Source organism: Protopterus annectens, chromosome 7.part0, assembly GCF_019279795.1.
Source record: "Protopterus annectens isolate FY-2018-M chromosome 7.part0, PAN1.0, whole genome shotgun sequence".
NCBI lineage: Eukaryota > Metazoa > Chordata > Ceratodontiformes > Protopteridae > Protopterus > Protopterus annectens.
In genome coordinates this window covers 1,267,857,453-1,267,882,428 of record NC_056739.1, presented here as the reverse complement: position 1 = coordinate 1,267,882,428, position 24,976 = coordinate 1,267,857,453, and the positions used below count along the sequence as shown (strand labels likewise).

The 24,976-nt window shown below is 38.0% G+C and overlaps 1 protein-coding gene across 2 annotated transcripts in view; it reads right to left on the bottom strand.

Moving 5' to 3' along the window:
* Positions 1–24,976, bottom strand: part of IQCH (IQ motif containing H) — a 4,045,691-nt gene that overhangs the window by 2,656,431 nt on the left and 1,364,284 nt on the right. The window contains exon 8 of one of the 2 annotated variants that reach the window (XM_044077880.1): positions 6,558–6,748. In XM_044077880.1, the coding sequence (XP_043933815.1) occupies positions 6,558–6,748 (191 nt within the window). The remainder of the gene's footprint in view (positions 1–6,557; positions 6,749–24,976) is intronic. The other variant, XM_044077881.1, reaches the window with a different exon arrangement.

Below are 24,976 nucleotides of genomic sequence, written 5' to 3'. Positions count from 1 at the left end.
GCCAAAGAGACAACCTTCCAATCTGAATAGGATGTGGAAAGGGCCTCCCCTGCTTTGAAATGCCCTGACTCCAAAGCTGACAACAGAGCCATGCTACCTAGTGCTGAAGCTCCAAAGGGAAGAAAGAGATTCAAACATTTCAGAATTGACTCACTCCCATGTCCAAATCTCAGCACTGAGGCTTTTGTTCCAAGACTCATCCCAATCCAATAAAATCCAAGTCAAGACAGTAAGGGACAAGGCTGTCGATTTCAATGTGGGTGCTCTGAGTAGGCTCACACCCTCTGATCAGATTAGAATAGGAGATACCAATGGGGGAGTAGTTAGACCTGTACCTGGTGCACCCAGAGGGGATGGCACTGAGAGAACAAATACTTGGATCTGCACCCAGAGGAATCTCCATTTCTGCCTTAGTAAGGCTCCTTGATGAACAAAAGGACCTCACTGACAACACCACTGAAGGTGGTCTCAAAGAACACCTCTCCTGCAGAAATGGTGACTGGAGCCGAGGATTTATCAGCTCCAGACAAAAGCAATGAGGAGGTATAGGTGAACAGATTTGAGAAGGTGTCAGATCAGTATGTTGCGATACTTTCAGCGCCAAATCCAAAAGTACAGATGAACACCATTTTCTTGTTTTAACTAACCTCTTGTCAGAAACCTTAAATGTCTCCTTTTCCTTGGCCTTCTCTTTCTCTTCCTCCTTTGGTCTAAATATTTTCCATTCTTTTGGATGGGGAAGCAGTAGGAGTAGGAGCCAAAGACTGAGAAGTAGTTCTGGATTAGGGCAGGAATCGGAGCTTTCAAGACTGCTTATCCCTGAGCCCCTGTAAGGTCCTGGTACTGAATGAGGTGCAAACCTTGCATTCAACATCCACACAAACAGAATATCTGCACACAAAGAGAATACACAACTTCGGTGGAATCTTGTGGCCACAGGCCATGCAGTTTTTTAAATTTTGGGACCTTATCAACCATGAATCCAAAACAAGGAGACCTACCACAAAGTTCCACAAAGTTCCACAAGTCCACTACAGTTAAATCCTCAAAACAACAATCCTAATGAAACAATTTATAAGTTTAATCAGACTTTACAAAAATAGTAGCAGTAAATAGTACCTAATAAAAGGGATATAAAGCTAAGTATGAAACGTTTTAAGATTTAAGTTCTTCTTTCTGTTTATGGGAAGGAGGTGAAAAATAGTAAAATGGAAGATAAAACAGAGAAAATTCCAAGAAAGGAACTAATAAGTAACCCTAAAGAAAAGCTTAATATATCAGAATCCTCAAATACACATCCTTGTAGATCAGACAGCAAACAAGATTTGAAGTAAATTAGGGGAATTATGGGTAGGGGAGGAGTCAGAACCCAGGATCCACAGCTTCTAAAAAGTGTCAAGGTCAGATCCAATTGGAATCAATAACCCAAAGGTGGAATCAGATGAAAAAGACATCATTGGACCTCAGCATACGGCACTGACATGACTACTTCTTCAGTCTTCAACTGTAACCGATGCTGTGCTTTAATCACTTTATTCAGATCACGTGCATCAATACAAATGTGAATCTTGTTGTGTTTTACAACAGCAGTCATACTATTCATAACTTCTTTTGGATCTTACTGCTTCTTAATGACACAAACTTTCCATTCACATCAGCTCCTTTTTCTTATACCTCCAAGGTTCTGACACTTTCCTAGGAACATGCATCACTGGCACATCAACATTTATTATTATGGGATATTCTCCTAGCAAACATCTTATGCCTATAAATAAATCAGCACAGTCATGAGGACTTTATTGTTATCACATTTTATAATACAGATAATATAATTATGACTGTGTTACTATTGCACTAAACAATTACTCTTTGCTTTCACACTGAATCCTTTTTACCATTACGTACTTGCTGCAAGCTAAGTGGAGTAAAATATTGGAAATGACATCTCTAAGTCTTAGCAATACCACTATATTTGTCTCTCTCCTACTTACATCTTCTTACATATTACCAAGCTAATTCTAATGTATAACATCAAATGTGCATACTCATTTGTAGTCCTGCCTGTAATTACTATAGAACAACTTTCTAAGGATGTAATTTATTTTTCATTGTACTGTGTCCAAAATTCATACTTTTTGTAATGTATATCATTTCTTTTGTAATGTTTTCATCAAGTATATTGTATTTGTATTGCAAATTGGAGCTTTTCTCCTTGGGTTGTCACTGAAAATGGGCCACTAGCTCAGTTGGACTAACCCAATTAACAAATGACAAATAAATAAATAAATAGTATCTGAAACAGAAAATTGTGCTTATTTATATATTCAAATGTCAACAGCTTTTGATCAAGTGGTTTACTTTGCACAACAGTGTACACAGCTTTCTATCCTGTGCCTTTTAACCATAATGCTCTAAAAATTACATTCAGACAAAATATTATACAATGCACCTATGTCTAGTTTAAATATGATGTTTTGCTTATTAATTCTCTGCACTTCTTATGTATTCTTTGTACTTCTTATTTCTGCTTCTAACTTGCAGTCTTGTATTGGTGCCCTAATGCATTTCTGGATTTAACTGTATCAGCTTGTCTTACTTCAAAAGCACCAGTATATTTGTTGATGCAACCCAGTTTCATATTTCTGTTCAAAAACATGCAATTATTTTGAAAATGTTATTGTTGTTTGTCTTTCAGCTTTTCCCAGTTAGGGGCCACCACAGCGGAACTCCGGTCCGCTAATGATTGGCAGTAGATTTTCATGAACGCCGAGGTGCCAGCTCGACGTTCAACCTTCAACGAAGGCACGCCCATTTACGCATATTTTTCAAATGCCCACCCAACCACGGGCAGGACATGCAGACTCCACACAGAAGACACTCCCTGCGCTCCAGCCGAGAATCGAACGGGAGAACCTCTTGCTGCGAGGCAACAACGCTACCGCTGCACTACCGCGGATGCAATTATATTGAAAATACTCATGTTTTATTTACACACCTTCACCAAATGGTTATTTCAATCAAAAATTCTAAAACACTGATTGAAACATCATCATTTATGTCAAAAACCATTCTGTCTCTTATTAATGAGTCATGTAGCTTACCAAATCCATGGTTCTTGGTGCAGTTCTTCAGCTCAGTAATATAATCATCTGGAATATCTGTAGGACCTTGTTCCCTTAAATGAACAAAGAGCAAACAAAGGCAAACATCCTTCTTGGCTCATACTAATTCATGAACTTTTCTTTAACTGCTAATATTTTTACTTTTCTCTTCTTAAAGAAAAATGCAAGTATTAAATGCAGTCAAGACTTCTAACTCGGCTGCATGAAGAAAAGTGGCATGGCACACTGTAAATGTTCATTCTTTTTGGTTATTTCACAGTGAGGGACAAAATGAATTTCTTGATCCAAAGCTTAAAATTTTCTAAGCTGTCTTGTAGTGAGACAATTCCTGGTGGTTGCAAAATAATAATTTTTCTATCTTCAAATGAGATTTCTTTACTTCTGAAAATATAAGCTATGTAAATTAAATATACTTACTCACTTATAGCTATGTTTTACACTCTAATATAATATAACACATGAATATTTGTCAGAATGCTCACCATACAACAGAGACACTGTGGATGAACATCTGGTTTCTTTTTGGTACTTACTCAGACTTCTTTCTAGAAGGAATGTGTACCACCTAACATGTAACACCCTGTAACTAGGCATTAGAATACTTAAATATGCACAGCTCTTAAACTAGACATACTTTAGGAATAATATTGCATTCATTACACTATGGTTGTCAGCTACCAGGTGGAGAATGGAGTACAGCATAAAAAAAGTCCAGGTCTGCAGGATGACTGCTGAAGCCCATCCTTCAGCTCTTTACCTTTTACCCCCACACATCATAGGTTCATAGATAGGTACTAGGCTATCGGCCCAAGGGCCTACGTAAGCCTAGCCAACAAGGTTCCCTGGCTTACGCCACCCAAGAAAGTTATTTTTCTGTGCCACTGTCGAGCAGAGACACAGAAGTGATCCCCGGGGTATATTTCCTATTTCCCATCCACTCATCAAGATTTTTGTTGAATTGTGCTAATGAAGAACTTTGCTTGACATAGATGGGTAGCCTGTTTCAGAGTATGTATCAATTCAAAGATGTTTTATATGTAGGCTAATTCTCCCATGGAAAAGACAGCTCCCCACACACACACAGAGTAATGTGAAATGCCCATCGCTGTTGATACAAAGGGAAGAAAGAGGCTAAAGTGGAGCAAGGTTAAATTATCAGCAGGACCTCAGTAAAAGAAGCAAATGTCTTCAATACAGCACACAGAAAATATCCTAGTTAACTAAAAATATACACAAGTGAAGTTGAAGTGATGGTTCTAACATCTCACAAAAACATGAACAATGACCTACAAATGAGATACACCACAGACAGCTGTATCAAGAATGTAAGGGATTATATGTTCTCACTTGATCTGTAAAACCTAATTTCTAGTCATCACATGTCAAAAAAGGGAGGAGAAGCATTAAACATCCTATGGAAAACTCTCCCTCCCTGAAGGATAGGGGTGTGGGGACTGGTTGATTCTTATGCTTCTAGGGGAAAAGGGTATGACAAATATTCAGAAGGACGTACTTGAACCTTACCTGCATAAGATCATATATGTAGGATGTTGTGACATGGTTAAAATGGCTGCATCAGAACAGATGATATTTTCTACAACACAGAAGAGGCTATAGAAGGCCAAAATATGTAATCTAGCACCAGCCCCAAATATACACACACAAATACATACATATCTGTTTAATAAATATATATATATATATATATATATATGTGTGTGTGTGTATATATATATATATATATATATATATATATATAGCTGAGCAATAATGGAAGTCTTATTGATACCTGAGTTGCTATCATCATTCCTTTGTCTGAGCTTAAAAAGTGCAAGAATCTTTTTCTGGTGAATAAGAAGAATTAAATAAGAAAGGATGTTATGCTAATTCCTAAATCAATGGCAGCTACTCAGAACCATTTCCCGAGCAAACATTCTTCCTTTCAAAATACTTCAAAGGAGTCTTCTACAGAGGACAGCCATTTACAGGTTTGTTGGACCTGTTCCCATAAATCATACTACCAAGCAGTTGTCAAGCAAAGGCACATTAAATTACCTTCATGTCAGCTTTCAAATTCTCACAAAGCTCCTGATCTTGCCAAGACCTCCAAGCCTGCATGCTCCATCACACTCAAGTAGATAATGACAGGCAAGAAATGCTTATGAAGGGGATACTGGATTAACTTTAATGGGGACTTGAGTAAAGGTAATGTAGTCATTCATTTTCCCACTACCTACTTAATCCTATGAAGGGCTATGAAGAAGGATGAGCCTTATCCTGGGATTCAGTGAGTGCAAAGATGAAAACTCATTTCAGGACATGTACATACATTTACACACATACACATATACGCACACATAAACATACACAACTACAGAAATTTAGAGGGTTGCTAATAAACCTATGCCATATATTCGGGAAGTGGAAGGAAAACAAAATTTCCTTTAAAACTTAATCAGAATGCGATATGCAAACCAGTAAAAACAATACATATATAGACTGAGGAAATTAATTACTTGAATTAGATGACCTTCTAAGTCAAGTGATTTCCTTAATGTGTCAGTATCTGCCATTATAGTCAACCAATATAATGCAAGTGCTCATTCATAGGACAATCACAAACTTACCAGATCTTCTGTTCAGGGGAAGAAAACCAAAGTAAGTAAACATTTTGATTTATGAAGTATTTCTTACAGATTGTGCCTTTTTCTCTGCTGAATAGTGTAACAATCATACCAGCAATGAAATGTTCTGTCACTGTTCCCTATTTGTTCCAAAGCAAAGAACCGCCTGAGGATAAGATGCCCCAATGAAGAGATTAAAATCCACAGAAAAACTCTCGAGGCAACACCAGTGCAGAAGAACACTTTAATATAAGGAAAAAATATAAAATATATGAAAGTCTCTAGCAGCTGTATAGCTTGTTGTAAGCACTTTCACATTTCACAATGAATGCTTCATCAGACATATTAAGAGGTACTGTGGTTCTCATTTAAATACATAAATGCATTGACGGTTCAATCCTATTGGTCTTACATTAATATCTAGCCAATAAAAATCCATTACTAATTCACATTCAATCACTAATTGATTCTCCGTTAGAATGTGAATTAGTAATGGATTTTTATTGGCTAGATATTAATGTAAGACCAATAGGACTGAACCATCAATGCATTTATGTATTTAAATGAGAACCACAGTACCTCTTAATATGTCTGATGAAGCATTCATTGTGAAATGTGAAAGTGCTTACAACAATGTATACAGCTGCTAGAGACTTTCATATATTTTATATTTTTTCCTTATATTAAAGTGTTCTTCTGCACTGATGTTGCTTCGAGAGTTTTTCTGCGGACAGTTCCATATTTCTGAAATTTAAACAAAATAATATTTACATGTTTTCTAATCTTTTAACGTTGAAAATAATTTCTGTACCTTGCTTTGGGATGGGCCATAAGGTACCAGGTCCTCGCTTGCCGGTGTGCTTTTCCTGTGTTTTTCATCGGCCCTCTTAGATGCCCCTGTAGGTGGTGGAGCAACATTTCCTTGGCCTGGAACAGTATATGAAAAGGTAGATACACACCCAACATCTTTTGCTTTAGAGATGTCAATTTCAGGATTATCATCTGATGAGTTTAAGAAACATGACATGAAATTATGTAAACTATTGAAGACTGCAATTCTACCAAGCATAAAATTAAAAGAGGATTATCATCTGATGAGTTATAAAAAACATGACAAAAATATGTAAAATATTAAAGTCTACAATTTTACAAATCGTACAAATAAAAGACAATTTGTATAACTGTTAGGGCAGCAAATAATTTAATTCAGGGTTCTCGCATTCAAATAGCTCAAGGAATACACAAGAATGATTTCAAAGAGTGCACAAACCAAAACAAACAAAAAAGCTCAGTCACGTAACCATATAGAAAGATAACTTAAAAATTCAAAGTGTAAATTATTTTTAATGTATTAAAATGTAACCTATTTGACCATCTGCATTAAACAACTCTGGACTATAACAATAGATTTTGATGTGTCCCATTGGGAATATTCTACAAAAATAAACAAAGAATCATTTTCAGAAATAAATAAACTTTATTTAAGGTATGTAAGTAACTCCACATCATCCATTTACTGGAGAATTTTTATGTGGAAGTTCTTACACAGAAGTTTTCTAACACCATCTAAAATAGCAATTTTCTAAAGAAAAAATTTAAGGTGTTGGAAGTGTAATGATAAGTTAGAAGCAGATAGGGAAGATATGGTCTTAAAATGTCAAAAGGTTGTTCCATTCTGGGAAGAATTTAAAAATTTTACTAAAGCCTTGTGGTCAGACAAACATGATATAACAAATTCATTAATTCTGTTTAATATTCCAATTCCGGATTCAGTTCCTAAAACACAAGTGCCTCTCTTATGATCTATCCTGGCTATTGCCAGAAAGGTCGTCATGTTGAACTTGGAAAAGTAAAAACTACCTCTGTTTTTCAGAATTTACTTGTCTAGCAATAAGTGTGTGCAATAAAGAAGTACAAACTTTAAATAGAACTATGAATGTTAACCCATAAGAAACTATCTTGGCAAAAACTCAAGGATTTAATAGAGAAATATTAATATTATTATTCATCTCAACTTTTGTTATGGACGCTGTATATAGTTTTTGGGGGGTTTTGTACTGGTTTTTCTTTCTTGTTTATATGAATACTAATTTATGTATCTGAATTCATGTAATTTAAAATTAAATAAAAATATTTAAGAAAAAAACAAAAATGCAATTTGATATTTTACAATGTATGCACACACACACACACACACACACACACACAAAGAGCCATAGCTACATAACTGTACATGTGGCCACAAAATTACACCTTGAGATAAGTTGTTCCACTAAATACATTCCTCTGTCTTTTCACCAGCACAATAATAAGTCCCACTTGCAAAGTGATGATATGATAGCAAAATCACTTTTTAAGGATTATACTGAATTGTTCTAATACATGGCCCGATACAAATATGCATATATATATATATAATATATATATATATATATATATATATATATATATATATATATATATATATATATATACACACACACACACACACACACACACACACACAAAATCCTTTCAAGAAGCATCAATTCAAAAAGGATGTGAAACCTTCTTAATGTGAATAATGTGATACTTCCTTATTGGAAATCAACATAGTTCATATCAGAACAAAATATCACTGTGACACAATGAGCAACTGTACCTGATATAACATAAAATTCCCTCTTGCTTTTCAATACCACAGTAATAATGTTTGGTTCCACAGTGAATGTAGGACAGTAAATTTAGTTTTAAAGGATGTTTCCAGCAAACTTGTTCAGACAAGCACCTTGACACAATGAGACACAAATGTACATAAGTGTAAAATCCTTCTAAAAGAAGCAATTTTAAATAATATAAATCCCTCAGAACCCCCCCCCCCCACACACACACACACACACACACACACAAAAATGAAGCAGCTGCAGCAGAACATAACAATGTATAGCTAACTGACATATTGTGCTGGTTTAATGACACCAACCCACTTCTCCTTGGCATTTACTTCTCTAATGTCAAGCCCAATATCAAGCACCTGTGGGTGACCAACTCTAGGGATGACTGCAAATTCTGAGCGGTCATAAACTCTCCAGCTGATTTCCAAATTCTCCGAGAGGGCGTAACATGTGCAAAAAATGGTGCCTGGACCTTGGCCTTAAACTAAACAAGAAATACATTGTGCCCATTGGCAAACATGGGCACCCAAGCACCTACCACATAGATGGCACCACTTTGAAAATTGAAAGATTTATTAGGGATGTGGACACTTTCACTGGCAATGAACCAACCATCTATTGACCACCATGTACCCAATGTCATTAGGAAATCCTTTTTTACCAATCAGATTACGAATGGCATATCTTCTAAGTTAAGGGAAGGTATCATCCTTCTCCACTCCTCCATTATTAGGCCCATAATAGAATATAATGCCCCTTTCAGTATGAACTTGTCTAAACATATGACTTAACTTAAAAGACAGTAGTATTTCCTCAGTAAGAAAATTAACAGAATGTCTTCCTTGTACTCCACAGACTGTCTTAATGCAATTTCTCCTTCTATGTTTCCTTTAAATTCTTTGGGGGTTGGGGGGCTCTGCCTCACCTAAAAAGCCTTGAACGATCTAGTCCTATGCAACAAAACAAACAACACTCTAAACATCCACTCAAAGGAAATTACAGTTTTGTAAGCAAACTAACCAAAACAGTAGATGTTCAACTGATCACTACTGCAGTAGACTTAGCTATACAGGGTTATAATCTGCCACAGATATAACAGCCAACCTGCTTCCAGAGCTTCTTTGTACCTTCCACACATTCAAAAAATTAGGCAGCTTGAGCTGAGCTGCCTAAAACACAAGACAAAGCACCAAGCCATTCAGAGTTTTCATGCAAATGAGAGAGGAAGATGGAGTCCTGAGAAAACATAGCTAGGGGTGAAAATACGCACACACATACACTGGCATAATCAAAAAACAAAGGGAGATGGATAGAAGGAGAGAGTGGCTACTGGAGCAGTGATCATTCAAACATCTACTATTATTATGGCAAGTTTACTTGCACAACTGTACTATGTTCATTATATTCATCACTGCTGCAGTAGCCTTGCTATATGGGTAATTTATCCTAGCTTACAATAAAGGGGAAGGGTCCAGGAGCCCATGGGGAACGGTGCTAGCAAAGACTGATCTAGGTGTAGAGAAGGAATCAAGCTTGTACTGCTTTGTAAAAGTATGTCTAGAGGGCCAAGTTGCTGCTTCTAAAACACTTCTAGAATCCAAGCCTTACTAAAAAGTGGCAGATGAAGCCAAGGTCATGTTAGAGTGAGCCTTTTCCCTGCCTGGAATAGTTTTGTTGTGGTGAGAATAAAAAAAAACGGTAACAGCCTAAAATAACTATTTAGAAATAATGAAAAGTCAATGTAGCAACAATCACCCCAAAATGTCAAAGGACCCCACTAGTGAATGAAATAGCACCCACAATTAAAATTCAATCTCCTTTATTATAAAACACAGTTGATTAAGCACATTCATCCACAGTAATGTGGACTTCGTCAGAACACATTTGATTCACTAACTGATGTTTTTATATTCACTTTTTAGGTGCCAAAATTAACTCATTAAAAACATGAATCACTTTTAAAGGGCCAAGCACATCCACATAATAATAATATAACCTATTCCTTCATTACACAGAGTTATATAACATTATTGTTCTAAAAAAATCTAAATACATACAAAAATATTATGCAATACATTCAATCAAAGATTATTATATACTAAAGTGTTAAAATAATTTATTAGAATACACTAATATGTCAGTGTGTACTGATGAATCTAATGCAAACCTCTGACATTATATTTATCAAATGGAAATAATGCACATACCAAAAAATGCATATAAACAATTCCATCAAAATAACAGAACTATTCCTAGATGCAGTATGTCCAACTACCATCCTACGAATGTAAGAATGTTAAATAGTGTATTAAACTAAACATTCAAACACAGTTAACTGCCTATGCTTGTAATTGTAAAAATGGGCTTAATTGTAATGTGGTCATTCAGACCCGGTGTATTTAGAGCATCAGTTAGCAATTGCCACTTAGTCTCCTTATATCCCAGCATTACTTTATGATTGTCCCCACTCGGGCCCATTTTAATTTATTTTAGAATTGCAAACTTAAAGATATGTCCATCCCCCTTCAATTCCAAGTGTCTATAAAGAGCATTAGTCATATCCTTCTTTTTAATGTTATACATATGGTCATATATTCTATTTTGAAGGCATCTCTCCGTTTTGCCTATAAAAAATAAATAGAATGATAGCTTCATCCCAAACTTTCTGACTAATATACCTGTTATCAGGTAGGGGAGTGGTTTATTTTGTTGTAAAACAAAGTGTAATGGCATACATGTTAACAGATTCAAATCCCTTCCCCCATCCTTATCAGTGTGATACTCAAGCTGGTACTATCCAACTTATTGAATGTCCTAATAATTTTAATCTTAAGCACTTTAGATAAAATTAATAATGATGTGGTACTTCTTATTTAACAGATTATTATTAAACAAAGTCTGTGAATTTATCAAAGACATTATAATACATGGCTGGAAATATTTAAACATTAGACCATTTAACAATCAAAAAAAATATATTTTGGCATCCAAAAAAATACATTGGACAAAACATAATCTATTTCCATAAAGTATTGTTAACAAAGATTTCTTTTGCCCCTCTAAACTTCTTCAGGGCTGTGTACAAGAATATTAAAAGTATACATACCTACAAAAAATCTTACTAAAACTAACCAAAATGCATATTAAAAACAGTAAACCAAAATTAAATCAAGAACACAACCTTATATGTACATTTAATGAGTAAGTTAAACCAGGAAAACTACATCAACTTAGTGCTGGTCAGTGTGGGACAGTAAAAAAAAATGTCCTTATAAATGTAGTGAATATTCTATATAAAATAACACTAAAATCAATACTTAAATAAGGATAGTGGAAAAATAAAATAAAATTAGTCCTGTAAATAATGTTAATTTTCTAAGTTCCATTACACTTTTAAGTGAACAATAGTAATTTAGTGCAGGCTTTCTGAAAGAGTCCAGCTTTAACTGCCATACAAGTTCACGGTTTTCTAGTACATTCAGGATATCACCTTCAAGATCACCCATATCTATGTGATCCAGTATCTGGAACTTAAAACCTGTGCGTCTTCTATGTAGAGAAAGGTGTTTCGATAGTGCATTTTTACAATCAGAGCGGATTTCTGTCAGATGACATGAAATCCTACACTTAAGTTTATTTATAGTCTTGTCCACATAAAATGCATCACATTTATCGCACTGTGCCCTGTAAATTATTTTTGTAGTGCTACAGTCATCCCCAATAGTCTTAATGACTTTCTTTAAATAAGGGCAATAAAAACTATCATGTGCTGTATATATATATATATATATATATATATATATATATATATATATATATATATATATATATATATCACACACACACACACACACACACACACACACACACACATACAGAATGCACAATTAGCTTTACATCTCTTAGTGTTTTTCTCGTATAGACTAGATATAAATTCAACAAAATTTCTAATGCTCCAAAGTGTGACGTCAGAGATTTTTTTTTCTAAACTAGAAAAGCAACTGAAACGCATGCATGGTCTCTAATGGGAACACAGTTATTTACAACAAAGTATAGAAAAGAAGGGACTACTCAGGGGATTCAAATTGAACAAAAGACCGATGTGGAAAAGTATGGATGATTCACTTTCTAAGAAATAGGAAGATATTTTAGAGGATGCTAGCTACAAGCTTATTCATCTGCTATTAAGGAAGAACCTTAATGTGTAGGAAGCTACAAAGACAGATATCACAATTTTCAAAAACCACATTGGAGAACAAGAATTACAATGACCTAGATACTAAATTTGAGCTGCTTAAAGAGAGAGTTAAGGATATAAGCAGTGCATTAAAGAAATAAAGATTAATAAATTGAAATGAGATCAAATGGACAAACAGGACCCTGTAAGTCTTTGTAGGAGGCACAATAATTTTAATATTAGTAATATTATTAATAACAGCAAAAGAACCAAAAACAGTTAAGGTTTAGATATAACAGGGGATACAGGAGAAATGATAACCAGGCCAGAAGATCTCAAAGGGATTTTCCCAGGGGAGATCATCACACAGAACCAGACATGAGCACAACTCTGGACCATCAAGAGGGTTCCCTCTCACCATCCCAATCCCCACCATCCCAATCCTCACTGGCTAGCAGCATTCTACAGAAACCTATGACATCACAGATGGATCAGAACAAGAACATGAGCCACACAGGAAACCAGAACCAACAAAGGAATCTACAGGACAAATTACAGAATGACCAGGACAACCGGGACCACAGACAATCCAACTAGCAGGAACAGCAGCACATTCACAGAGACCTTTTCCTTCAGGAAGACCAATATCGACACCAACCACCACACCAATACCAGAGCCAACACCAGTACCACAACCATGACCAACACCAGAGCCCCAGGCTTGTTCCCTCTTACTAGGGTCCCCCCTATCACAGCGAGGAATATTACTACAACCCACCGAGATTCCAAAAAGCACAGGAGAATTTCCAAAGATCTCAGACCCTATCCATGAACCCCCAGGGAGACAGGAGAACCAAACAGTGGACAAGGGTGAAGAAAATGCAATACCTGGGCAATCCTGACTGCAACCCCAACTAGAACCCAGGTCCCAGGCTCAGAAGGAGGAATCAGCCACAGCCACAACACTAGATATTCCACTTATCTGGAATCACTCTTTTAAAGCACTGATCGAAAATGAAAGAAGTGTATTATCAAAAGGACTTACATTTGTACCAAGCTGCAGGAGTGGTGTAGCTCAGGTACTGCTAGACCTTAAAATGTCTGTGAAGAAGCTCAACTTAAAGGTACAATTTCATGGCAAAATTAATGACTCTGTAAATAAACCCATTGATGAAACTATAAAAAGGCCTAGCAGCTACTGTTCTCCACTACATCAAATGTTAGCTGCTTTTGAAGTGAAGTGTGAGATGGATAGCAGGAAACTACTTAAAAAAACCTCCTAAGAAAAAAAATTTGTAACTTAACACAGGGAGAAAGAAAAGCATCGACTAAGCTACGCAATGATAAATCCAGACGCATAATGAAGGCACATAAGGAAGGAGGTATTATTGTGACTGATACCACTAGTTACAACCAAAAGATAGAACATATGCTGAAGGATAACAGATTTTATGAGTTATTTACCATGGACAACATAAAAAGAGCATACAATGTATGGAACACCAATATTACCCCATTACAGGAAGAAAGACTTATTACTGAAAATCATTATAGGTATTTAGGAAGCCCATGCCCCCATTTACTTAATTTTGTTGGCATACCAAAGCCACACAATAACAGAGAAGACCCACTCTATAGACCAGTGGTGGTAAGTGGAGGTTCCCTTACTGAAGCCATGGCCAGCTACCTTGACTACTTGCTGAAACCTTTAGCAGACAGAATAAGTCATACATAAGACATTCAATGGATTTTTTGAGGAGAATAAAAAAACTTTATAGTGGAAGCTGACAGTATTTTATTAACTATCAATGTGGAATCATTATAAACAGTGCTCCCTCACAATTACTGTATAATAGCAGTTATGGAATCATTTAAGAGAAATAAATCAAGGTACAGAGGCACAGCTGCAAAAGTTAAGCAAGCTCATTAATCGAGTACTGGATTTTAATTTCTTTACATTCAATGGCAAACACTACAGACAAAAAATGGTATAGCCATGGAGACTGCCATAGCTCCCAGCACAGCTACCATAGCCCTGGGCAAATGAGAGGAAGACTTTGTATTAAACAACGCAGACTACATGCAGCATATCACATGCTATTTGTGTATTATTGATGATATATTTACTGTGTGGGAAGGTGACACCTTACAGATTTTATCACTTACCTCAATCAAACTACCCCCTTTCTGAAATTTACCTTTTCCAGCAGCTCTGCTTCAATCACTTTCTTAGATAAGCATATTTTCAAGAACACCAGCAACAGCAGAATTACCACTGATCTGTTCAGAAAACCAATGAGAGTTAATTTACTACTCCACAGTAAAAGTCTGCATCCTGCAAAAAACAAGCATAATGTAGTGAAGTCCCAGGGCTATAAATTAACTACTATTACCACAGAGATGGAGCCCCTTCTGAGAAACCTGAACAATTTAGAGAATGATTTATTTGTGAGAGGCTATGAAAACCAGATGTTAAAAAACATCCTAGAACCCATTTCAGAACTAAAAAGGATCAAAGCACCTTCACTCAACATCCCTATTTGAAAAATATTAAGAAATGCTATGGAGAATAAGAAATGCAGATATAGTGCCATCTTGACATACACTCTGGATTATCACAGTATAAAAATGTTATTAAAGAAAACTGAGCCATAGTTACAGGAAACCCTAATCTGATTAACATCTTAGCCAAAGCACTATCTTTTGTTTACAGGAAGGCCATAAGCATTAGAAGTTCTGTTGAATTTAAACCTAGGCTATATGAGAGAAATGCTAAAAGATGTGAATCTAATTGTACATGCTCTATATATATGTATGTATATATATATATATATATATATATATATATATATATATATATATATATACACATCAAGGTAATAGTTTTTACTGCCCTTATTTAAAGAAAGTCATTAAGACCAATGCAGGGGGAGACTGTAACACTACAAAAGTAATTTACAGGTCACAGTGCAATGAATGTGATGCATTTTACGTGGGCAAGACTATAAATAAACTTAAGCATAGGATTTCATTTAATCTGGCAGAAATCTGCTCTGGTTGTAAAAACAATGCACTAGCCAAACACCTTTCTCTGCACAGAAGACACACAAGTTTTAAGTTCCATATACTGGATCGCATAGACATGGGTGATCTTGAAGGTGATATCCTGAAGGTACTAGAAAACCGTGAACTCATATCGCAATTAAAGCTGAACTCTTAAAGAAAGCCTGGACTCAATTTCTACTGTTCGCTTAAAAAGTGTACTGGAACTTAGAAAATTACCACGTCATTTACAGGACTAATATTGTTTTATTTTCCCACTATCCTTATTTAAGTACTGATTTTAGTGTTATTTTATGTGGAGTGTTCACTACCTTTATAAATATACTATTTTTACTGTCTCACAATTGCCAGCATTAAGTTGTACCTTTCCTGTTTTAACTTACTCATTAAATGTACTTATAAGGTTGTATTCTTGATTTAATTTTGGTTTACCATTTTTAATATGCATATTGGTTAGTTTTAGTAATATATTTTATAGATATACATTTTTAGGATTCTTCTACAGAGACCTGAAGAAGTTTAGAGGGACAAAAGTGATCATTGTTCATAGGTAGGTACTAGGCTGGCTATCAGCCCTGGGGCCTATATAAGCCTAGCCAAAAAGGTTCCCTGGCTTTCATCACCCAAGAAAATTATTTTCCTGTGCCCCTGTTGAGCAGTGCTGCAGAAGTCATCCCCTGGGTGAATTTTCTATTTCCCATCCAGTCATCATGATTTTTCTTAAAGAGGGCCAATGAGGAGCTTTGCTTGATATGAATGGGTAGTTTGTTCCAGAGTATGGGAAGTTTCTGGGACAGGAATCTATCCCTCCAGCATGTTCTGTTTGTTGTGGTGACAAGGTTTAGGACCCTGGACCGTGTGGTACGGAGAGATTAGGATTAATTTAAGTGCAGCATGTCCAACAGCTCTGGGTTTGACATAGCTTTGTATGTTAGGCAGAGATCACCTCTGAGTAGGCGATATGTGACTGAGTAGACCTGGAGTTTTTTGAGACCGTCTGCGTACAGCATCTGTTTGAGACCGGTAATCCTCTTAGTGAGGTATTTCTGTGGCCTTTCCAATTGTTGTAGGTGTCTTGTGAAATACATGCCAAACGAGGCACTGTACTCTATAATGGGTCTGATGAGGGACGAGTAGAGAAGAACAATGACCTCCTTTTTTCTAGAGAAGAACCCTTTTGTGATGAGGTGTGCCACGTAGAACAATTTCCTGACTACTGTGGTGATGTGGTTGTCAAAGGAGAGACTACTGTCCACCTGTGTCCCGATGTCTCATCACACTTTCAGTGTTTAGTTAGCTACTGCCTATGTGGTAGTTCATGGGTACCGAGTTTTTCCCAAAGGTGATGACAATGCACATCTTGGCATTAAGCTTGAGGCCATGACTTTGACACCAAGCATCTGTCTCTGTGAGGCCCTTTTGTAGAATGTCTACACCATTAGGTGATTCTATTACGGCTCCCAGTTTGCAGTCATCTGCAAACTTTGTTAGACAAAGACCTTCTATGTTGGCCTGCACTTCAGAGAAGTAGATGCTGAACAGGAGAGGACCCAGGACCGAACCCTGTGGTACTCCACTCGTCACTGGTCTGAAGTCAGACTTGGAGCCAACTACTTTTACTGTGTGAGTTCCGTCAGGGAGCCACATGGCCACCCATCTTGTGACATAGGGATTTATGCCCAGTTTAGTGAGTTTCTCTATAATTCCAGAGTGGGGGATGGTATCGAAAGCCTTGGCAAAGTCAAGATAGGCTGTGTGCACTGCCTTGCCCTCGTCTACGGCTCTGGTGACTGCTTCATAGAAGTCAATCAGGTATAGTAGATATGATCTACCTTTTACAAACCCAAACTGAGTGGGGTCCCAGGGTTTGGAGGTTACCTATGTCTTTGATTATAAGCTCCAAGATGATACATTCCATGGCCTTGCAGACCAGGCTCGTATGGCTAATGTGGTGATAGTTTCCAGGGTCCGTGATGGCACCCCCTTTGTGGACTGGGATAACCGTCGCTGTGCACCATTCAGTAGGCACATAGCCTGAGGTGAGGCTATGATTGAACATGGTACTTAGGTGGGGTGCCAGTTCGTTCTGTAGTTCATGCAGTACACATCCTGGGATGTTGCCTGGTCCCATGGATGCTGTGTTCTTGGCTTTGGAGAGTGCGGTCTTGTTCATCCTTGATTACAGGGGCTTTGCATTCTTCCGGTTTTAAGATGGGCCCTTTGGAGGGTGAGAGGGTGGTAAAGTTAGCAATGAACCTATCTGCCAGGATGTTGGCAATATCGGCTGGTTCTGTATATTTAGTGCCATTGTGTTGTAGCTCAGAGCAGATCTGAGTGTTGCCATTGAGATTCTTGACATAGCTGTAGAATGCTCTGTGGTTGTCTTTGGAATCAGTGGTGATTTTATTTTCATAACTGGTTTTGGAGGATTTTATGAGGGATTTTCATCTTCTTGCTGAGGCTGACCAGGGAGTTCCTCCAATCTTGGGATTTTACTCTTTTTTGCAACAGCTTCTTCCTTCTGTTGTAGAGTTTGTTAATGGCAGGGGACCACCAGATTGGCTTCCTTTTTTTGGAGGATAGCGTCTTGGTTCTTTTGAGGCTGGCACGATCCATGCACTCGTGTATGTGCTTATACAGTGCATTTGTGTAAGATTCAGCAGTTGTACCTCTATTTTCCGTCTGCATGGGTGTCATGAAGTTTGCCACTTCTGTCTTAAGAAGCATGAAATTGGCTTTGGAGTAGTTTTTGATGGTGGTTTCCTTAATGGGTGGTGGGGGTGGGATATGGATGTCTAGGGTGATTAGCCTGTGGTCGGATCTGACCAGCGAGGAGTTGACCTCTGGCATGGAACACTGGTTACCCATACTGGTAATGACCAGGTCCAGGATATTGCTGCCCCTGGTGGGGGTGTGGACAAGCTGATCCAAGGCATTGGAATTTATGAAGTCCAGAAAAAGTTGAGTGAATGAGTCGGTACATAAGTAGTTTTCCCAGTTAATGGTGGGGTAGTTGAACTCGCCCATAATTAAGGTATTGGGTTGTACCTTAATATTTTCCAGTATCTTAAGAAATGAAGAGTGGGAATCCTGGGGTATGGTGGGGGATCTGTAAAAAGCTACAACCTGGATTACAGTCTTGTCCAGTGTTAGTTGCACTTGGATAATTTTGGATGCATTATATTGAGCAACTAGCCTGGAGGTGTGGATATCCTTAATGCATATGGACACGCCTCCACCTTTAGTGTTTCGGTCCAGGTTAGGTGGCCAAACGCTATGGTATGAATTACAGCCTGGTAATGGAGGGATGCTCTCTGGAACTTTGAACCAGGTCTCTGTCACTGCACAGATGTCGACGTTCTCCATTTTGAGGAGTGCCTCGAGTGAGTGCATTTTGAGGGTTAGACTTCTAGCATTGAGTAGCATTACCCTCAGAGTTTGCTTGCTTGTACCTGTTACGGTGGTGAATTTGGCATTTGAACCTTGCCTAAAAAAGGCACTATAGGGGTGGCAAGAGCCTTAGCCAGTATCATGAATCCCAAGGGTGACAGGTGCAGCATCGTGGTCTGTCGTCCCAGGCAGACAGATACTGGATCCCCTTAGAATGACACCAGAAGCTTAGCCAGTTTGTTGAAGTCAATCATTTTGTCCTTGTACTGTGGTATCATTCTGGGCGATGGCAGGATGCTACTCAAGGCTAGGGTCATACCTGCCTGGGCTACAAGATCTGAGAGCTCCTCCACATCTCTTTTCAAGTAGTCCAGGGAAGTACTTCTCAGGCCATTCACACCAACATGGACAATGACAGAGCTGTATTTGTACTTGTTGTGGAGTGACCTGAGTGCGTGTGTTATGTGGCGGATCCTCGCAGCTGACAGTAATTTTCTCCTGGTTTAGCCTGGTGAGTGGGACTTCAGTGTGCCTGACTATAGAGTCACCTATGACTATAGTGTGCTGGATACATTGTTTTACCTTATGGGCTGAGGTTGAGTGGCACATTGATTTTGTGGGATATGTGTCATTTGGGTAGTGTTGGTGGGGTGGTTTGTCTGTATTTCAGCTTAGGAGGTCTCTGTTGCTTGGGCAGATTTTTATTGAGAGCCTTCATGAATGTGGGTGTCTGCTTTGTGTTTCTATGTATGGATTTTGGTAGTGTGGGTTTTGAAGGACTATGTGTTGAGTGTGGTGTGGTGCAGGTGTTAACCTTCTCCTCTTGACTGTCCAGTCCAGTCTTGGCTGGAGATAGCTTGGCTTCCAGTTTGGCTATACAAGTGCATCTCTCAAAGGTTGTATTGTTGGGTGGTAGGAGGAGAGGGTTGTCAGTGTACATGAGGCAATTGCTACATTGCCCCAAGATGCCCAGATTCATCAGGTGGACATGAGAAAACACCAGGAGCTGACCCATGGACATGCATGGATAGATGCTTATTTAAGTACTAAGAACTGTTTTCCTCTTGACAAGTGAGGAAAGTCGAGTGCTGTAGTAATTTGTAGTTTATTTAGTTCTTATAATGAGTTCTGAGAAACTGCCGAGCACAAGGAAACAGTTTTGAGTGCTGAAACTAAAAAACTGGCTAGTTCTAGCTAAAACTAGCTAGTTTTAGCACCAGTCCCAAGAAGAGAAGCAGGCCACGGCTTGTTTGGCGATCCCCAGTCTTGTCCCAGATAATGCAAGGGTCTGCAGGCTTCTAGCCTTTTTCTGGTAGATGCCTCGAATAGTAACCCGGCCAATTAGGTATGTTAAGACACTCACTTTCCAACCAGAAAGAGTCAGAAATCAATGCACTCTGCTCCTACTCTCACCAGGATCAGAATATAAGCACAGATTCTAAGCTGTCACATACAAATCAGTTATTAAGCTTTCTGGTGATCAGCAGTCTCCAGGAAATAATGTAACTGCACTCCTTCTCTCACCAGGAGAAAACAGAAGCACTAATCCCAAGATGACTACTGAGAGGCAGAATGTAGGCTCTACAATAACTGGTGGTCTTGAAAAAGATGATAATTTTGTGCTTACTCACACCAGCCAGTAAAAGCAGAAGGAAATTATATTGCCAGCATCCTGGCAGATAGGTTCAGTGCTAACTTTACCCCTCTCTCATCCCCTAAAGGGCCCATCTCTATACCAGAAGAATGCAAAGTACCTGTAATCATGGCTGCACAGGTAAAAAAAAAAAACATTCTCCAAAGCAAAGAACACAGCATCCATGGGACCTGACAACATCCCAGGCTGCGTTCTACATGAACTACAGAACGAACTGGCACCCCATCTAAGTACCATGCTCAATCATAGTCTCACCTCAGGCTTTGTGCCCACTGAATGGTGCACAGCAACAGTTATCCCACTCCACAAAGGGGGAGCCACCACGGACCCCAGGAACTACCGCCCCATTAGACTGACAAGCCTGGTCTGCAAGGCTATGGAGCATATCATCATGGAACTTATAAACAATGACATTGGTAATCTCCAAACTCTGGACCCTACCCAGTTTGGATTTGTAAAAGGCAGATCATGTCTCCTAAACCTGATGGACTTCTCTGAAGCGGTCAACAAAGCCGTAAATGAGGGTAAGGTGGTACACACAGCCTATCTAGATCTCGCCAAGACTTTCGACACCATCCTCCACTCTGGAATTATAGACAAACTCACTAATCTAGGTATAAATCCCTATGTCACAAGATGGGTTGCCAACTGGCTCACTGACAGAACCCACACTGTGAAAGTAGCAGACTCTAAATCCAACTTCAGACCAGTGACAAGTGGAGTACCACAGGGTTCAGTCCTAGGTCCTCTCCTGTTTGGTATCTAATTCTCTGAAGTACAGGCTAACATAGACGGTCTTTGGCTAACAAAGTTCGCAAATGACTGCAAACTAGGAGCCATAATCAAAACTCCTAACGATGTGGACATCCTACAAAAGGGCCTCACTGAGACAGATGCCTGGTGTCAAAGCCATGTCCTCAAGCTCAGTGCCAAAAAGTGCATTGTCATCCCTTTTGGTAAAAACTCTGTACCCATGAACTACCACATGGGCGGTAGTCTACTAACACTTAACACCGAAAGTGTGATAAGAGACCTTGGGACACAGATGGACAGTATTCTCTCCTTTGATAATCACATTGACACAGTAGTCAGGAAATCCTTCTACGTGGCACACCTCATCACAATAGGTTTCTCATCCAGGAAAAAAGAGGTTATTGTTCCCCTCTACTCATCACTCATTAGACCCATTATAGAGTACAATGCCCCTTTTGGTATGTACCTCACAAAACATCTACAACAACTGGAAAGGCCACAGAAATACCTCACAAAGAGGATTACCGGCCTGAAACAGATGCCTTACGCAGACCGTCTCAAAAACTCCAGCTTTACTCTGTCACATATCGCCTACTCAGAGGCGATCTCTGCCTAACATACAAAGTTATGTCAAACCCAGAGCTGTTGGACATGCTCCATGTAAAGAAATCGCAATTCCTCCGAGCTACATGCTCTAGGGACCTAAACCTTGTCACCACAATAAACAGAACATGCTGGAGGGATAGATTCCTCTCCCAGAGACTTCCCATACTCTGGAACAAACTACCTCTCTATATCAAACAAAGCTCTTCATTAGCACTCTTCAAGAAAAATCTTAATGACTGGATGGGAGATAGGAAATTCACCCCAGGATCACTTCTATGGCTCTGCTTGACAGGGGCACAGGAAAATACTTCTCTTGGGTGGCAAAAGCCAGGGTACCGTTTGGCTATGCTTATATAGGCCCTAGGGCCAATAGCCTAGTACCTACCTATGAACCTATATGGTCAAATTAACATAAAGGGCAGGCAACTAGAAAGACAGTGGTGTTCAAGAACACAACAGTGACAAGGTGAGAGGGTGGGAAAAATTTCTGACTCACAAGAGACAGAGCTGTGGTCTCCTTTCAAGTTTTAGTATGCAGTTAAAAGCAGAATACAAGTAAAACACAGTGTAGAAAAAACAAATCACAGTATACAAAATAGAAAAAGCCAATAAAGTAATACAAAACACAACAATAATTTATAGAAATAGATTACGTTTTGGACAATGCATTTTTTCTGGATGCCAAAATATAATTTTTGATTGCTAAATGGTCTAATGTTTAAACATTTCCAACCATGTATTATAATGTCTTTGATAAATTCACAGACTTTGTTTAACAATAATGTGTTTAATAAGAAGTACCACATCATTATTAATTTTATTAATTTTATCTAAAGTGCATAAGGTTTAACTTATTTGGACATTTAGTGAATAGGGCAGTACCAGCTCGACTATCACACTGATAAAGATGGGGGGAAGGGATCTGAATTTGTTAACATGTATATCATTACACTTTGTTTTACAACTAAATAAACCACTCCCATACCTGATAACAGGTATATTACTCAGAAAGTTTGTGATGAAACTCTCATTATATGTATTTTTTTTTATTTGGATCTCTTGTCTATGTGCTTAAAAAGGGATTTTTGACTAGAAACAGACTGTCTACCCTGCTTGGATTACTTCTGAATACCTAATACTGTTAATAATTATGTATAATATTAGTAATATTTCAAAATAAGTTTTTATTTTTTGATTTAGGATGTTTTTAAGTATGCTGCTTCTACTAAAATTTTCTGATTTTTAATGTAGTGATTAACTAGACATATAGGAATTGAAAAACTTCCACACAGAGAAGTTTCTTTAACTGCTTTGTCTTGGACCCACTATACATGTAGAGTGGGTTGTTTGAGACTTAAGGGATAATATGGAGATTAATTGTTTCTTAATTAATTTTAAAACTGACAAGAAAAAAGTGTGCTCCCATTTAAAAGTACAGTTACTTCTCATGGCAGTCCATTAAAACACATACTCCTAGATGAAAAACAACGTTCCTAACCAGGAAAGTACATTTGAATAATAAATTTAAAATATGGAAGATTTTTCCCCAAAATTAACATATCTTCCCACTAAAAGAACAGCACAAACCAACCACTGATCCTTGAAAGCCCACAAAGCAGCACTCACTTTGGCAGGAGCTCAGCTTGAGCTGCCTAATGGTTCAAGTGTTAGGAAGGTGCCCTAAAGTTTTGGAAGCTGGCCACATGTTATATCTTTGACAGGACATAACTCCATGTAGCTAAGGCTACTGCACCAGTGCTTAATATGATGAACATCTGAACTTGTACTGTGGCATAAATATGACCTGCTGGTGAGATAGCAATCTCTCTCAACGAGAGTTTGCTACAGTTTAAATGAAAAAAGTTATTTTTTTTTAAATAACTGAAGCACTGAGTGCTCCATTTGTTGCATAATACTGTAGCAGTAACAACTGCCTGCAACAAATCTAGCAAGAAGTTGCAACTGTTTAAAAAGAAATGTTTTTTTCTCAAGCAGATGACCTTTTATTGGGCTTCTCAACTTTTGAGCTGAGGGGTGGTGCCAAATCAGGGGATAGTACCTGGTGGCACTATGGCAGAACTGCTAGCTAAACCTCTGGGTTCTGCTGCATAGCTTGCTCACGGACAGTAGAAGGATATGCAACAGGACTGTAAACACTTCAAGAATGCAACTGGATAACCTCTACACATTTAGTAATATGCTGCTCTCTCATTATTGTCACTGTATGATCTCTATGAGAATGGCATGAGCAAATTATAAAAGCACATCTAGCCCTGTCTATGAAACCATGATTTCTCCCTTACTACACACTGTCTATATGAACAACAGATGGCTGGGAGCAGACATATTTAAAAAATGCATAATGCCTTAAGTCTAATGGGAACTGACTAGAGATGTACAACACCAAACTCCACACTTCTGTTAGAATGAAATTAAATATCGAAAAAGACAAACCCCTGAATAAAACAGGCACATAAAAAACTACCCCCATTCCTTCCTTAATTAAACATACCAACTCCATGATCATAGCACCTCAGGTTAAATTATATTTTCTAAAGTAGATTTAGAGGCTTGTGCAGGTTCAGTTAATCTACTTTGACTAATTGATCTTCAGCTGATTCATCACTAGCAGGTCACTGGGAACTTGCTCACGGTTTATTACATTCATTCATTCATTTATGTATCTCACTGAGACAGAGGGGAGTTAAGATATGAAGTTCTGTAATGTATTTGCAATAACATTGTAATCTACTGTGTAGAAAGCAAAATGGTTTTCAAGGATCCCATTGAGCAAAAAGATGTGTAAGCGTACCAACTCTTGTGAAAGTTAGCATTATCTTACTGTCTCACTTAAGTGCTGGTAGATCATGTTGTTGCTTCATCATGTTCTAAGACTGGCTAGTAAATATACCATACTTACCAGGCCTCTCTAG